Source organism: Ahaetulla prasina, chromosome 1 (assembly GCF_028640845.1).
Source record: "Ahaetulla prasina isolate Xishuangbanna chromosome 1, ASM2864084v1, whole genome shotgun sequence".
Lineage (NCBI taxonomy): Eukaryota > Metazoa > Chordata > Lepidosauria > Squamata > Colubridae > Ahaetulla > Ahaetulla prasina.
This window is the reverse complement of record NC_080539.1, coordinates 57,776,334-57,793,658: the sequence shown is the minus strand read 5'-3', so window position 1 is coordinate 57,793,658 and position 17,325 is coordinate 57,776,334. Positions and strand designations below refer to the sequence as shown.

Here is a 17,325-nt window from a genome sequence, read left to right as displayed (position 1 = left end):
AGTGCATTTCTGGCCTGATTGTACAGCATTTTATCACCTTTTCTGTAGGCTTCCTCTTTGGAATGTCGTAGGTGATCATGTGACCCTGGGACACTGCAACTGTCGGTTGCAAGTTTGAAAAACAGTTGTAAGTCACATTTTTCAGTGCCTGTCAGCCCAACAACCCTTTCATTAGGGGTGTTACTTGGACATTGCCATTATAACTTTGAACAGTCACTAAGTGAACTGTTGCAAGTTGAGGATTAAAAGGAGCATGATAGCCTTATATTTCTCCGTTAATCTTCTGACATTTTTGTTCTTCAAGATCCCAGATAAGAGTCCCAATGCTATTCTAGTCTGAGATCTTGGACTTGTGGTTTTCTTGCTTTTTTTTTATAAGTCTCAGATTTTATATGGTCCTGAATGTTATTAAAGTACCAGAAGGGATATGGAGCTTTTCTGCTGCTTCAGTTTGGCAATGGCAAATCAAACAATTCCCCTTAAAGAAGAACCATACAGAAAGCTAAAATGGATTTTTTTTATACTTTGGACCACTATTTTTTTTAAAAAAAGTGCTGTCATGCCAACGACTTCCCTAATTTTGCTTTCTGTTTGAAGTAACCTTTAAAATTCATAGCAAAGAAACTCTGATGACTGAAAGCAAAAGAGCCAGATTTCCCCTCAGGTGGGTTCATCAATGTATAAACAGATCTGAACTACCAGAAAGTATTTTAAAGTTGAATTTGTAATTCATACTTGCTACATTCTCTGCTACGTTGAGTAGCTTGCTCTCAGTATAACTGCATGAAGTAGAATAAAAGACAACAAGAAAACAGAGAAATTAATTCAAAAGTACTTTATAACCTTCAGCATTTCAGCATTATTATATTTATTTAAGCAGTTTATCTACTGCCTCAATTGTAGTTTTCTCTAGAAGGTAGGTATTAATAACATACAAAATAAATTCTAATTAATGGTACAACTGGTACAGAGAGCCAGTTTGGTCTAGTGGTTAAGGCACCAAGCTAAAAAGTAAGAGATGGTGAGTTCAAGTCCCTCCTTAGCCATGGAAGCCATATGGATGACTTTGGGCCAGTCACTCTCTCTAAGCCCAATCTACTCACAGGACTGTTGTAAGAAAAATAGGAAGAAGGTGTGTTGGAGATGTTCTCCGCCTTGAGTTTTTCATGAAAATAATAAAGGCAGGGTACATACATACATACATGGTTTTATTAGTCTATTAGTCTAGCTCTATATGTCCCTATGCCTCTGTACTCATTCTCAAGGCATTCTACAGAAACCGTTTCCCCCCCTCTAGAAACCATAAGAATTTGATGCTTCCCTTGCTTATGGGTGGGAGCAGGCTATTCTACGGGAAAGGATTTGCCCCAGACAATGCATGTGTTTCCATTGCACCTAGAGGGACTTCTAGTAAATATTCCCTGGCAGTCTGGATCAGTTAGAGAGAATCTAGCTGGTAATTGTGGTCTCTTAGATAGCTGGACACCAAACCATATAGACCAGGAGTGTCAAACTCGCATCGTCACGTGACGTATTGCAATTTTTTCCTCGTCACTAAACCAGTCATGGGCGTGGCCAATGCATGATGCCTCTGGCCTGCTGGCCATGAGCTTGACAGCTCTGTTATAAAGCTTAAAAGATAGCAAACAGAAACAGAAACACAGTGCCATCCAGGGGTAGGTTCTACTTATCTGGACTCGCTTAAATTTTATATTATCAAATTGATTTATGGGTTTTAATTTTTTTGTAAATTTTAGAGGGTAATATTTTATCTATAAGTAGCCATATCAAATAGGTTTTTTAAGGGTTGTTTTTAGTTTTGTATTGTTGTTTTCTTTCTGTATTTTATTCGTGGCTGTACACCGCCCTGAGTCCTTTGGGAGAAGGGCGGTCTATTAATAAAACTATTCTATTCTATTCTATTCTATTCTACTACCGATTCACATTGTGCCCGCGCGTGGAAGAAGTTTCTGCGCATGCGCAGAAAGGTTTTGATGACGTTTGGGTCAGTGGGCGGAGCCTCCCACTGGTTTTATTACCAGTTCTATAGAACCGGTCTGAACCGGGGGCAACCCACCACTGGTGTCATCTATTATAGGTCATGCAGAAGCAGTATAACAGGACAGGCCTGGTGAACATGGGCTGCTTCATTCTGTACAAGCTAAAGTTTTTGGGTTGGTTTCCAAGGGCAGTCCCAAGTCCTTGCATTATTGCACTAGTCTAATCCAGAGATGACAAGGATCCCAGTATCTGTCCTCATACTTCACATTCCAGATAAAAGATTCCAGGAGATAAAATGTTTAGGGGTTATTTCCTGACCCATGGAGATTTCAAAGCTGATTTCTTCATCGCTCCCCTAATGAAACTGCTTTCAACTTAATTTTCAAACATTGCAATCCAGTTCTGAGTTCTACTGGAGAATCTAACATTGCATTCAAATATGTGAGGTGGGTCACTAAGCAAAATCTCTACAAGAAAAAGTTTAGGTAGCATACAGGAACATGCTTTCTTTTTGATAATCCTATGCAGATCTCTGAGGGGTATGAACGAAACAGCATATTAATAATACACTATCTCCATGGGTGTTCTATTTGTTTCATGGACTACAATCATGCAGAAAAATATATATTTGCTGATGTATAGGCATGCTTTGGATTAAGAAGACATTTTTCTTCTAGCTTGATTGGTTTTCATAATTTTCATGATTTTAGAAACTATACATGTTCTTCTCCTGATCTGTCTGAACTGCCCTATATTATAAGAGAGAAGAAATTGTAGTGGTGTTAAGTCCAAGAGAAGTGGTGTAGGGTTTCCTGCCTGGGCAGGGGGTTGGACTAGAAGACCTCCAAGGTCCCTTCCAACTCTGTTATTATTATTGTTAAGAACACCCTGCAGTATAGGATTCTCTAAAACAAAGAGCCATAGAAGTTGCTCAGGGTTGGATGCCAACTCTGGGTGGAAGGGGGAAACTAATCTGGCTTCAGCAGAGATCGGCAGTTGTGAATCCTATGACCTGTATTTGACACCACTTCTGTTTTTCCTCTCCTATCAAAATAAAGCCTTGCTCTGTCAGGAGAACCCTGATTCTTATTTATTTATGTAATCAAGGTTCAAGGCCATCCAACACCTTGACAACCCCTGGCAGCTTACAAATAAAAGAAAACCATTTGCAAATAATCAGGTCACCCTCTTGAAAAGAATGCACTCCACCCCCTTCCCCCCAGGGAACCTTCCAGGCTGTATAAAAGAAAGGATAAGTGGCATGTCTAATAAAAGAAAGAAAAGGGGATTCTATACATTGCTGGCTTAAACCCTGCATATACTGATGACCATTTATTTCTGCACCAGCATCCCTGTCCTAATGTTCCCTTTAATTGTATTCATTTTATGTATTCAATTCATGCTTATACTTATATATATTATCTAATACGCACTCGACAAAATAAATAAATAAATAAATCTCATCAAAACTAAAAGGAGAAATTCCTAATATTATATGGAAGACGTTGACAGTCTGCTCTGCCATTCCACTGCTCTATGATCTTGTGATACAAAAGCAGGAAATGGACATCATCCATAATTTATGGCAGCAGCTTTGGAGGGGACTCTAAGGACCCACTTTCTGGGAGGCTGCACATAACCTTGTTTTAATTAATTAATTAGAAGAAAGTATTCCCTCTGAGCTGCAAAGGCTTTCATCTATTGACCTTCATACATCTTTCTGCATCTGCTAGCTAAATTGGCCCTAAAGATGATAGTTTGAAGTCATCTCCTGAATGAACATGTTTATACATTTTAAATTTATTTTTTATATTTGTTCAAATCTACTTTAATTTTTGGGTGAATTGAAAAACCACTATTTTCACTTTTTTACTTAATGGTCCTATCATGGTTAGCCAGTATAGATATATAGAAAAGAAAGGATAGAATAATCTTTAATATACTAAAGGAATGAATGAAAAGATATTAACAGGGCAATAGCTTTGAATTAGTATTGTACAGACCTGCAGAATATGCATCTTGCCTAAAAACTGGACTGTCTCTATTCTATATCCATTATTACTAGACTAAAATTTGCTGAACTGTGGAAATTCCTCTTATTATTCAAGCTGCCTGCCTCCATTTTTAATTTCCATTTTTGTAAAGCCTTTTTTCTTTTACTAACAACCAAGATTCAAGCAGTAGTAAGCTCACCATGCGCAAAAGGATATGCATAATGTTTGTAGCAAGGTCAATTTGGAAACGTATGTAACCACTGTTTAGAAACATTTGTTCCCACTCTGTATTGAGCTAAAACAGAAGCTCTATTTATACTATTCGTTTATAGGTCTGCATCGTTTCTTCCCTTTCTGAAACAGTTTTAATGTGTATCACTTTTTAAAAAAGTATACAAAGTGCCAAAGAAATAAAGGGAAAGTTGTGGAGGATACTTTGAAAACAAAAATGTATGCCGATAATGTCCCTGAAACACTGCAGGTAGATTGCGTGGCTTAGATAAGTTGAGAAACAGGGTTGACTTCAAACAGAAAAGCAAAAATCAAATCACATAGCTATTCCTTGATATGAATTATGATATGAGATATGAATTATATCTCACGATTACACTCTTTTTTACAGTTGCACTAGTAGACGTTTTCACTTCATATTGAATAAAGAAGCTATCATCAGTTAATTTATAAGTAAAACATCTAAATATGATTCCTTAAGATGTTAATTGAACCCAGGCTATAATAACCTCTGTTTCCTATTGGTTGTGAGCAAGCTATTTATTTCTCTTTTCTGCATTTGAAAATGGAATACTGCATTGAGAAGATAAACATTTTTCTTGTTGTTGTTAATTCAGCTGCTGTTGATTCATCTGCTCCAAAGAGTTTGAACACAAGCATTAAATGTAGGTACAACTTGCTTTGTTTTCCAAATAATGTCTGGTTTCATTTTGTTTGGACTGGAAATGTTTGTTTTGGACTCTTTCTCTCTCTGTCCCCTAGCCCCAGCTCTCAAACTTAAGTGAGGGACGTGTGTACTTCATAGGCGGCTGATTGTATCATTAACAGAAGAAAAGGTTCAGTTACATGAACTCCAGGTTTCTTGCAGGATATCCCAGAATAGCAATAAACTTATCACAGGGGAGCAATTGCCACCTAAGGAGGCTTTTCAAACATGACTGATGGGGAAGAATTTGGACAGGGGTGTCAAACTCGTGTCATCACAGCGTCATCATGTGACGTATCACGACTTTCCCCCCCCTTCACTAAACTGGGAGAGGGCGTTGCCAATGCATGATGCATCCGGTCTGCAGTCCACAAGTTTGACAGCCCTGAATTTATTATTATTATTATTATTATTATTATTATTATTATTATTATTATTATTATTATTATTATTATTATTTATTATTATTTATTTGATTTTTATACCGCCCTTCTCCCGAAGGACTCAGGGCGGTGTACAGGCAGAATAAAATGAACAATACAAAATACAATTAAAACGGAATTTAAAAACTTATTCAAATTGGCCTGAAAATTTAAAAATTTACCAACGCTAAAACCCCATTTAAAATTAATATAAATTTAAACATTTAAAATTCAATTAGCCAGCTGCCGAATGAAAAGATGTGTCTTCAGTTCGCGGCGGAAAGTCCGAAGGTCAGGTATTTGGCGTAAATCTGGGCGAAGCTCGTTCCAGAGTGTGGGAGCCCCCACAGAGAAGGCCCTTCCCCTGGGGGCTGCCAGCTGACATTGTTTGGCGGACGGCACCCTGAGAAGTCCCTCTCTGTGAGAGCGTACGGGTCGGTGGGAGGCATGTGGTAACAGCAGGAGGTCCCGTAAGTACCCAGGCCCTAAGCCATGGAGCGCTTTAAAGGTCGTAACCAACACCTTAAAGTGCACTCGAAAGGCCACAGGTAGCCAGTGCAGTCTGCAGAGCGGTGTTACGGGAGCTACGCAGCCCCTCTATCACCCGTGCAGCTGCATTCTGGACTAACTGAAGCCTCCGAGTGCACTTCAGGGGGAGCCCCATGTAGAGAGCATTACAATAATCCAAGCAAGAGGTAACGAGCGCATGAGTGACTGTGCACAAGGCATCCCGATCAAGGAAGGGGCGCAACTGCTGAACCAGGTGGACCTGATGGAAGGCCCTCCTGGAGACTGCCGTCAAATGGTCTTCAAGCGACAGCCGATCATCCAGGAGGACACCCAAGTTGTGCACCCTATCCTTTGGGGCCAATGTCCTATCAATTCTATTCTGAGTAAAATGCCTTGTACATGAATGGCATCAAATCTACACAAATTGTTTTTGCTGTTACTATTAATAGATAATAAGCAATAAATGAAAAAAAAGGCCTCAAAAGAATGTATGAAAAGATTCTTTGGCATCATTATCCTAATTTAAGGTAAAAGAATTATCTTAATAAGCCGTAATGGCTTTCTCTGCCAAATAACCTTGAAATGGTTTCGGAACAACAGATTTAAGAAACTGATTACTGTATATCAGAGGTTTCTTCCAGTTCTCAGCTCCTCTGTTAATTCTTAGCTTAATTTTTATTACAGAACAAAATATTTGCTGAGCATGCATTCTGCCTCTTCCTTAAAAACATCTTAAAATGATTCAAGAAATGCAGCTACATTAACATGGGAGAAATAGCAGAATCTGCATAGCTTAGTATAAATAGCTGAGGAAGTGAAAAATGATAGCAAGAGTGATTCATGTTATAGGAACATCACTGCTTTGAAATATTAATTAGATGTTTTCAGGGGTAATTATTACTGACTTAACTAGGTACTGTACTTTCAGTAGAGCAGTTTTTGGAAATAAAGTGTTAACAATTTCTGATTTTGCCACTAAATGTTAGTTTTAATTTAATAATCCATTGTTCTTAATTTTATTACAGAACAAAATATTTGCTGAGCATGCATTCTGCCTCTTCCTTAAAAACATCTTAAAATGATTCAAGAAATGCAGCTACATTAACATGGGAGAAATAGCAGAATCTGCATAGCTTAGTATAAATAGCTGAGAAGTGAAAATGATAGCAAGAGTGATTCATGTTATAGGAACATCACTGCTTTGAAATATTAATTAGATGTTTTCAGGGTAATTATTACTGACTTAACTAGGTACTGTACTTTCAGTAGAGCAGTTTTGGAAATAAAGTGTTAACAATTTCTGATTTTGCTACTAAATGTTAGTTTTAATTTAATAATCCATTGTTCTTAATTTTATTACAGAACAAAATATTTGCTGAGCATGCATTCTGCCTCTTCCTTAAAAACATCTTAAAATGATTCAAGAAATGCAGCTACATTAACATGGGAGAAATAGCAGAATCTGCATAGCTTAGTATAAATAGCTGAGAAGTGAAAATGATAGCAAGAGTGATTCATGTTATAGGAACATCACTGCTTTGAAATATTAATTAGATGTTTTCAGGGTAATTATTACTGACTTAACTAGGTACTGTACTTTCAGTAGAGCAGTTTTGGAAATAAAGTGTTAACAATTTCTGATTTTGCTACTAAATGTTAGTTTTAATTTAATAATCCATTGTTCTTAATTTTATTACAGAACAAAATATTTGCTGAGCATGCATTCTGCCTCTTCCTTAAAAACATCTTAAAATGATTCAAGAAATGCAGCTACATTAACATGGGAGAAATAGCAGAATCTGCATAGCTTAGTATAAATAGCTGAGAAGTGAAAATGATAGCAAGAGTGATTCATGTTATAGGAACATCACTGCTTTGAAATATTAATTAGATGTTTTCAGGGTAATTATTACTGACTTAACTAGGTACTGTACTTTCAGTAGAGCAGTTTTGGAAATAAAGTGTTAACAATTTCTGATTTTGCTACTAAATGTTAGTTTTAATTTAATAATCCATTGTTCTTAATTTTATTACAGAACAAAATATTTGCTGAGCATGCATTCTGCCTCTTCCTTAAAAACATCTTAAAATGATTCAAGAAATGCAGCTACATTAACATGGGAGAAATAGCAGAATCTGCATAGCTTAGTATAAATAGCTGAGGAAGTGAAAAATGATAGCAAGAGTGATTCATGTTATAGGAACATCACTGCTTTGAAATATTAATTAGATGTTTTCAGGGTAATTATTACTGACTTAACTAGGTACTGTACTTTCAGTAGAGCAGTTTTGGAAATAAAGTGTTAACAATTTCTGATTTTGCTACTAAATGTTAGTTTTAATTTAATAATCCATTGTTCTTAATTTTATTACAGAACAAAATATTTGCTGAGCATGCATTCTGCCTCTTCCTTAAAAACATCTTAAAATGATTCAAGAAATGCAGCTACATTAACATGGGAGAAATAGCAGAATCTGCATAGCTTAGTATAAATAGCTGAGAAGTGAAAATGATAGCAAGAGTGATTCATGTTATAGGAACATCACTGCTTTGAAATATTAATTAGATGTTTTCAGGGTAATTATTACTGACTTAACTAGGTACTGTACTTTCAGTAGAGCAGTTTTGGAAATAAAGTGTTAACAATTTCTGATTTTGCTACTAAATGTTAGTTTTAATTTAATAATCCATTGTTCTTAATTTTATTACAGAACAAAATATTTGCTGAGCATGCATTCTGCCTCTTCCTTAAAAACATCTTAAAATGATTCAAGAAATGCAGCTACATTAACATGGGAGAAATAGCAGAATCTGCATAGCTTAGTATAAATAGCTGAGAAGTGAAAATGATAGCAAGAGTGATTCATGTTATAGGAACATCACTGCTTTGAAATATTAATTAGATGTTTTCAGGGTAATTATTACTGACTTAACTAGGTACTGTACTTTCAGTAGAGCAGTTTTGGAAATAAAGTGTTAACAATTTCTGATTTTGCTACTAAATCTTAATACTGCATTATGATTTTTACTCATCCAGCTTTAATATCCTTAACTAAACCTTAGATTGCTTGTTTCCAGTCCCTCTTTTCTCATTCTTACCCACCCAATGGAATATATAGACCCGTGATGGCGGGTCGAGCCCGTTGCTCTTCCCGTTGTTCTGGCCAGCTGGCCTTCATAGATGCGGGAGTGCCAAAAACTGGAAGAGCAGCTCCCTGGCATGCATGCACACACCAGGAAGCTGAGCTTCCAGTTTCCGGCATGCACATGCGCACTGGGCAGCTGGTCTTCATGTGTGCATGTGTGCCAGAAATCAGAAAACCAGGTGACCGGCATACATGCACATGCCGGAAACCAGAACCTCAGTTTCCCGGGACACATGCACACCGGGGAACTGCTCTTCCGGTTTCTGGTGCTCCTGCACCTGCGCGCCAGGGAGCTGCTCATTCAGTTTCCGGTGCTCCCCTGCACATGCATGTGTGCTGCCATTTTGGCACTTGGTGCCAAAAAGGGCCGCGGTGTGGCTCAGGCAGTAAGAAGCCTGTTATTAAAACTCAGCTGCCTGCAATTACAGCAGGTTCTAGTCCCACCAGGTCCAAGGTTGACTCAGCCTTCCATCCTTTATAAGGTAGGTAAAATGAGGACCCAGATTGTTGGGGGGGCAATAAGTTGACTTTGTAAATATACAAATAGAATGAGACTATTGCCTTACACACTGTAAGCCGCCCTGAGTCTTCAGAGAAGGGCGGGATATAAATGTAAATTTAAAAAAAAAAGGTTCCCCAACACTGATATAGACTAATAAGGTTTTGTTTTGTTTTTAACAAGTAACTATGCCTGAGAGGTTCTAATTAAAATAACTTCAGAACGATAACCTCTTTCTTTTTTGTTTCTTTCTCTTTGTCTATTTTTAGATTGTAAATCCTTTGGGGGCAATGTCCTATCAATTCTATTCTGAGTAAAATGCCTTGTACATGAATGGCATCAAATCTACACAAATTGTTTTTGCTGTTACTATTAATAGATAATAAGCAATAAATGAAAAAAAAGGCCTCAAAAGAATGTATGAAAAGATTCTTTGGCATCATTATCCTAATTTAAGGTAAAAGAATTATCTTAATAAGCCGTAATGGCTTTCTCTGCCAAATAACCTTGAAATGGTTTCGGAACAACAGATTTAAGAAACTGATTACTGTATATCAGAGGTTTCTTCCAGTTCTCAGCTCCTCTGTTAATTCTTAGCTTAATTTTTATTACAGAACAAAATATTTGCTGAGCATGCATTCTGCCTCTTCCTTAAAAACATCTTAAAATGATTCAAGAAATGCAGCTACATTAACATGGGAGAAATAGCAGAATCTGCATAGCTTAGTATAAATAGCTGAGGAAGTGAAAAATGATAGCAAGAGTGATTCATGTTATAGGAACATCACTGCTTTGAAATATTAATTAGATGTTTTCAGGGGTAATTATTACTGACTTAACTAGGTACTGTACTTTCAGTAGAGCAGTTTTTGGAAATAAAGTGTTAACAATTTCTGATTTTGCTACTAAATGTTAGTTTTAATTTAATACGAGAATCACTTTTGGATTATTTTTAAAATATGTGATGTCATTGATAAGCGGTTGAACTTGAAGTGATTTGTGAAGGGATGACTATAATGAATTTAAAGTGTAATGAGTGTTCTTTGGATGAACATGAATAGAAATGCACTGTAAATTGTGATATATTTAACGGGCCTTATGTACAAGGGTTGCAATGTATGGCTGTGAAAGTTGGATCATAAGAAAGGCTGAGCGCCAAAGAATTGAGGCCTTTGAACTATGGTGCAAGGCCATCAAATTGGTCAGTCCTAGAGGAGATCAACCCTGACTGTTCTTTAGAAGGCCAGATCCTGAAGATGAAAATGAAATACTCTGGCCACCTAATGAGAAGGAAGGACTCACTGGAGAAGAACCTAATGCTGGGAAAGATTGAGGGCAAAAGAAGAAAGGGACGACAGAGAACGAGGTGACGGGATGGAGTCACTGAAGCAGTAGGCGTGAGCTTAAATGGACTCCAGAAGATGGTAGAGGACAGGAAGGCCTGGAGAAATGTTGTCCATGGGGTCATGATGGGTCGGACATGACCTCGCAACTAATAACAATGTACAAGGGGTTGCGGGGGTTGGGGTTTCTTTTCTCTCTCTCTCTCTCTCTCTCTCTCTCTCTTTTGGATATCAAAAATGTTCATAGCTCTCAAAATTGGCTCCTACTTAATCTTTGCTTAGCAATAGAAAAATATATTTTATTAGGTAATTAGAGTGATTTTATGATATTAGCAGCTTTCTGTCTGATGGGATTTTCTGTAACCTGGATTTTCTTATTCATAACATGATTATTGCTGAGAAATACACATCCATTAAAATACTTTACAGGTTATTGCATAAAACAAAAAGCATTATGATAAATACTGATCCTTAATTTAATAATCCATTGTTCTTAATTTTGTTAACATTTAACTTAATAATTCACTGTTCTTAACTTGTTAAAATTTAAATTCAATAATTCACGTCTTTAATTTATTAACATTTAGTCCATTGTAATTCAGAACTTGCAGCTTGGAAGCAGCCTTATGGAAGATGGGAAAAAAAGTAATTTAATTAATAGCAAAGCATAAATATAGAGGACTTTTTATGATAGTTTATGGCCTTCAGAAATTGAAACCAGTTAGAGAAAAAAATGGTGCAGGAGGAAATTGGCATTATATAATTAAATGTATAGGCTTATGCAGTGTGATTGTTTAGATACACAGTCAGTGTGATTTAGCATGACCTTTCATGGTGTATATCAGGGGTCTCCAACCTTGGTCCCTTTAAGACTTGTGGACTTCAACTCCCAGAGTTCCTCAGCCAGCAAAGCTGTTCTGAGGAACTCTGGGAGTTGAAGTCCACAAGTCTTAAAGGGACCAAGGTTGGAGACCCCTGGTGTATATTATTATCTGCTTGGAAGAAGTACCATATTACAGGGTAAATTAAGACCTAAGGGAATAATAGAATACACTATCCATTACTTCTGAACTGTTATAATTTACACATAGATAGCAATTTTGTTAGAAGAAGATAGGAGAGAAATGTTTACTCTCTTCCAACCTCTTTTATCTTCATAGTTGTATGTTCCCAGATTATTTCACCTCCATTGAGATTGTTTGGGATGAGTTTGACCCTGTGGCTCCTGAGGACATGGACAGGTTGCTGGGTAGGTTGAACGCCACCACGTGTTTACTGGACCCGTGCCCCTCCTGGTTGGTACTGGCCACTCAGGAGGTGACACGAGGCTGGCTCCAGGAGATTATGAATGCTTCTTTGGTGGAGGGGATTTTTCCGGCCGCCTTGAAAGAGGCGGTGGTGAGGCCCCTCCTCAAGAAGCCTTCCCTGGACCCAGCTGTTTTAGGTAATTATAGTCCAGTCTCCAACCTTCGTTTCGCGGCGAAGGTTGTAGAGAGTGTGGTGGCATGTCAATTACCCCAGTACCTGGATGAAACTGTCTATCTAGACCCGTTCCAGTCCGGCTTCCGGCCAGGATACAGCACTGAGACGGCTTTGGTCGCGTTGGTGGATGATCTCTGGAGGGCCAGGGATAGCGGTTATTCCTCTGCCTTGGTCCTATTAGACCTCTCAGCGGCTTTTGATACCATCGACCATGGTATCCTGCTGCACCGGTTGGAGGGATTGGGGGTGGGAGGCACCGTTCTTCGGTGGTTCTCCTCCTATCTCTCCAATCGGTCGCAGACGGTGTTGACAGGGGGGCAGAGGTCAGCCCCGAGGCGCCTCACTTGTGGGGTGCCGCAGGGGTCGATTCTCTTGCCCCTTCTGTTCAACATCTATATGAAGCCGCTGGGTGAGATCATCAGTGGTTTCGGTGTGAGGTACCAGCTGTACGCTGATGACACCCAGCTGTACTTATCCACACCGGACCACCCCAACGAAGCTATCGAAGTGTTGTCCCGATGTCTGGAAGCCGTACGGGTCTGGATGGGGAGAAACAGGCTCAAGCTCAATCCCTCCAAGACAGAGTGGCTGTGGATGCCAGCATCCCGGTACAGTCAGCTGCAGCTGCGGCTGACTGTTGGTGGCGAGTCATTGGCCCCGATGGAGAGGGTGCGCAACTTGGGCGTTCTCCTGGATGAACAGCTGTCTTTGAAGATCATTTGGCGGCCGTCTCCAGGAGAGCTTTTTACCAGGTCCGCCTGGTTCGCCAGTTGCGCCCCTTTCTAGACCGGGATGCCCTATGCACGGTCACTCACGCTCTCGTGACGTCTCGTCTGGATTACTGCAATGCTCTCTACATGGGGCTCCCCTTGAGGTGCACCCGGAGGCTCCAGTTAGTTCAGAATGCAGCTGCGCGGGTGATAGAGGGAGCCCCTCGTGGCTCCCATGTGACACCTCTCCTGCGCAGACTGCACTGGCTACCTGTGGTCTTCCGGGTGCGTTTCAAGGTTTTGGTGACTATCTTCAAAGTGCTCCATGGCATAGGGCCGGGATACTTACGGGACCATCTGCTGCTACCGAATACCTCTCACCAACCCGTGCGCTCTCACAAAGAGGGACTCCTCAGGATGCCGTTGGCCAGACAGTGCCGGCTGGCGACACCCAGGGGAAGGGCCTTCTCTGTGGGGGCTCCCACCCTCTGGAACGAGCTTCCCCCAGGACTTCGCCAACTTCCCGACCTCTGAACCTTTCGCTGCGAGCTTAAGACACATCTATTTACTTGCGCAGGACTGGACTAGATTTTAAATTCAAATTGGTTTTAATGGGGATTTTATTATTTTTATTATCATTTTAATTATTCGGCCAATTATAATAAGTTTTTTAATGGATGTTTTATTTGTATTTATATGTATGTTTTTATCTGGTTGTGAACCGCCCTGAGTCCCTAGGGAGATAGGGCGGTATAAAAATATGAAAAATAAATAAATAAATAAAAATAAATTGGAATATGATCATTGAATCCATCTCTTATGATTTACTCATTTGCTCACTTAGCAATCCCACATTCTGGGTTTCAGACCATTTTATAAGCCAGGATGCAGCAGTGAGGCTTATACAGTCTTGAATGAATGCCTTGCCTTCGAAAGTTGTGGGTGCTCCATTACTGAAGACTTTCAAGAAGAGACTGGGCAGCCACTTGTCTGGAATGGTATAGGGTCTCCTGCTTGAGCAGCGGGTTGGACTGGAAGACTTTCAAGGTCTCTTCCAACTCTATTATTCTGCACTGAGATGTTACAGGCAATATCTTTATGGTGTCCCCAACAATTCAAAGCAGTTAAGGAGGCAGACATTGAATGGCCCAATTTCTGAATTTCTGCAGTCATGTTACCCAATTTATTAGCTATCCTTTCTATACTTGCAGTATTTGGAACTACATTTCCTATACCAATTCCTTCTTACCGTATTCCTGTTGTATCTCTTTTTTCTGCAGTTAAATGTAGTACCAACACTGCTTCATAATGTTCACGCCGTACAAATTCTTTACATGATGGAATAAATTTAAACATATGAATCTAATGTTTCTACTTTTCAAGAAAAAAATAAATTCCTCCAAATACCTTTTCTCTTTGCTATCAGATTATTTAATCAAAGTCATCACCCTAAAATTCTTTTGCTTTCTCAGTTCTAATAATTTAATAATACTATAAAATTATCTAATAATCTTATTAGATTATCCAAACTTCAAGTACTTTTGGTATAGCGATAGTCATATAAGAAAGCCATATTAATTTATATTCCACCTTCTTCAAGTCAAAAGCAACAAAGGGATGCCCTATAATTTTAATTTCACTTAACAACCTCTGAAATGTTTGGCCTAATTTTAACTGTTTTCAATTGTTTATGTTTCTTTTTCTTCCCTTTCCTGGAAATTTTAAATCTCTTTTCTGTATTTTCTTCTCTGTCCCTGTCTTTACCTCTTTTATATATATTTTACTTTTAAACATGGTAATGTTCGCAGGTCAACACATTAAATATCAATGAAAAAGAAAGTTTAGAGGGGGAAAATTATTTGGCCCAATATTGTTAATAATAACAACATCTTACCTGTTACTAAAATTTGCTGAGAGATTGATTTTTTTTTTTGGAGGAAAAAATAAGACATCTTAATTTAGTTTTTTCTCTCAAACCTTTTAAATCAGGCATGTGGCCCTCGACAACTAGTAATGCAGCCCTGCAAGATCATAATGAATATATATGAAGTTTGTTATTTATTATATTACATATTTTATACATGGCCCAAGACAATTCTTCTTCACTCGGTGTGGCTCAGGCAAGCCAAGTGGTTGGACTAGCTTGGTTTAAAAATGTATAGTTAAACCATGCTAAAGAAAATGTTGAGGTGTAGGTAAAGAAGGATCTGCAAGCAGATACCCAAGCTTGGTGAGCACCAAGAACTCTACAGCACAACCCTGAGCTATAGATAGTCTCTTTTATTAGAAGATGATAAGGAAAGACAATAACTCTTTGTGTCAAAACTATCATTTACAGACAGAGACCAACAGAAAAGAGAGAAGCTCATCAAAGCTGTTGAAAAATTCAAGAAAGAAGTAGCATTGATCCATTCTATGCCATCAGGTCATTCTAGAGGTGTTTCCACTAAGAATCTCAACGTAAGATGATATCCTATGTAGCCCAGTAGTGGGTTCCACTTACCTTTGCTAGCGGTTCAGAACTGTGAGCATGAACGCACACGTGCTCATTTTGCTCATGCACAGTGCTTCTGCGCACGTGCAGAACTTCTGCGCATGCGCAGACCATCCATGATGACATCCAGGTGGGCGGGCGGAGCCTCCCGCCACCGCCACTACTGATTCGCCCAAACAGAGGCGGACCAGTAGAAACCCACCACTGAGATAGCCTGTTTTGGAGGCAATGGATAGGAAGTGAATGTCTTTTCCAAAGGACTATATTCCAGTGTTTGATGACTGCATGAAAACCAGTTTAGGGTTTTCATTAAGTTAGAGAAAGCTTAATGCCCTAATTGTCTACTATAAAAAAAAAACTTATTTTCCTAAGGTGTTCAGTACAGGCATCAGTAAGAATAATCTATTTTCAAACTGTGTAGTTTTCATTTGATTTGATTTTGCTCAGATTACATTATTACATTTTTTATTTTATTATTACATTATTATTGCATTAATTAATCAGAATAATTAATTAATTAGGGATTGTGGTCAATGTTAAATTTCATTTGTCTTTTCCAACTCTATTTTATGACCCCTTCAGCAAAATGAGCTATGTGATTTGAGATGATCCTGTGAGTTAAAATTATTATGAATGTCAGTAGGATGATGAATCAATGGTGTTTCTTCCTACTCATATTTTCATAATTCTATCCACCATCCTCATTAGGTGTGAAATGATACAATTTGATTTCCCATCTACCTGTCCATGGAAGATGACAGCCTCTTTTACAATATCAGTTCCAAAGATAAATTCCTGCTGATTCCAAATCATATCCTGTTATCATTCTTTTATAACGCATGATCTACCTGTCACCAATTCTTGGCCCCTAATTGAATGAAGTAGGAATGAGGATTCCAAGGAACATTTTAGAATGCCTGTGCTTAAACAAATTTTTATATGCTTGATTTTTTTCTTCCACGAGTAGAATGCATCTTTGCTTTTTTTAAAGAAATAAATAAATCTATTGTGATAAAGCTAGCCCAGCTAAACTTTTACTCTGCTATGTTGCCATTTTTATTGGAGATGTTTGATTTTAAACATGGGAAAACTTCTAAACAGCAATTTCTTCCTAGAGTGTGGAATGGTAGAATTTGATTTCCCACCTATGTTTTTTAACAACCGAATCCGCTATATTTGTTCTCCTTTCTAAGATTTGAGGCATAAAACTCTAGGGTACAGATGGACATTTACATTTTTAAAACGTTCTATCCATTTTTCCTAAATTCTCAGCAGTTACCAAATCACCTGAATTTGGTTCCAAGAGCGAGATCATCTCCTTTGAGAAAAGAGGAGCAGAAGCCTTCCAAACTGTCCAAGAAAATGTATGCAAGTCTCCAGCCCTCGATTTTGAAGGAAGAAGATATTCAAGGTCCAGTTTTATCTCGTACATACAGAAATGCACTCCAGCCATGTGCATTATCTCTTTCCCTGTCTCCTGGGAAATTATGTCAGGGCCCTAAGAAGAAATCTACTAGTGGAGATCTACTGGACACACATGCTGATTGGTTTACGGAGACAAAACAGCCTTTTACCCCAAAGCTCTTAAAAACAACAAGTAAATCATTTCTTTCAAAATATAGATATTATAACCATCCGTGCCGGAAGAAAAGCCTTTCTTCTCATACACAATCACACAAAAGATCAAGAAATGTTTGCAGGTAAAGGGTTTGTCAGCTTATTATCAACAGGTTTAAAAATAGTTGGTGAAGCTGAACCAATCTCAGCTTCAGACAAGTAAATTTTA

The 17,325-nt window shown here is 38.4% G+C and overlaps 1 protein-coding gene across 3 annotated transcripts in view; it reads left to right on the top strand.

Moving 5' to 3' along the window:
• SPATA7 (spermatogenesis associated 7) overlaps positions 1–17,325 on the top strand; it is a 65,631-nt gene that overhangs the window by 33,483 nt on the left and 14,823 nt on the right. For 2 of the 3 annotated variants that reach the window (XM_058165403.1, XM_058165401.1), the window contains 3 exons: positions 4,844–4,891; positions 15,384–15,505; positions 16,812–17,239. In XM_058165403.1, coding sequence (XP_058021386.1) covers positions 4,844–4,891; positions 15,384–15,505; positions 16,812–17,239 — 598 coding nt within the window. The remainder of the gene's footprint in view (positions 1–4,843; positions 4,892–15,383; positions 15,506–16,811; positions 17,240–17,325) is intronic. The other variant, XM_058165402.1, reaches the window with a different exon arrangement.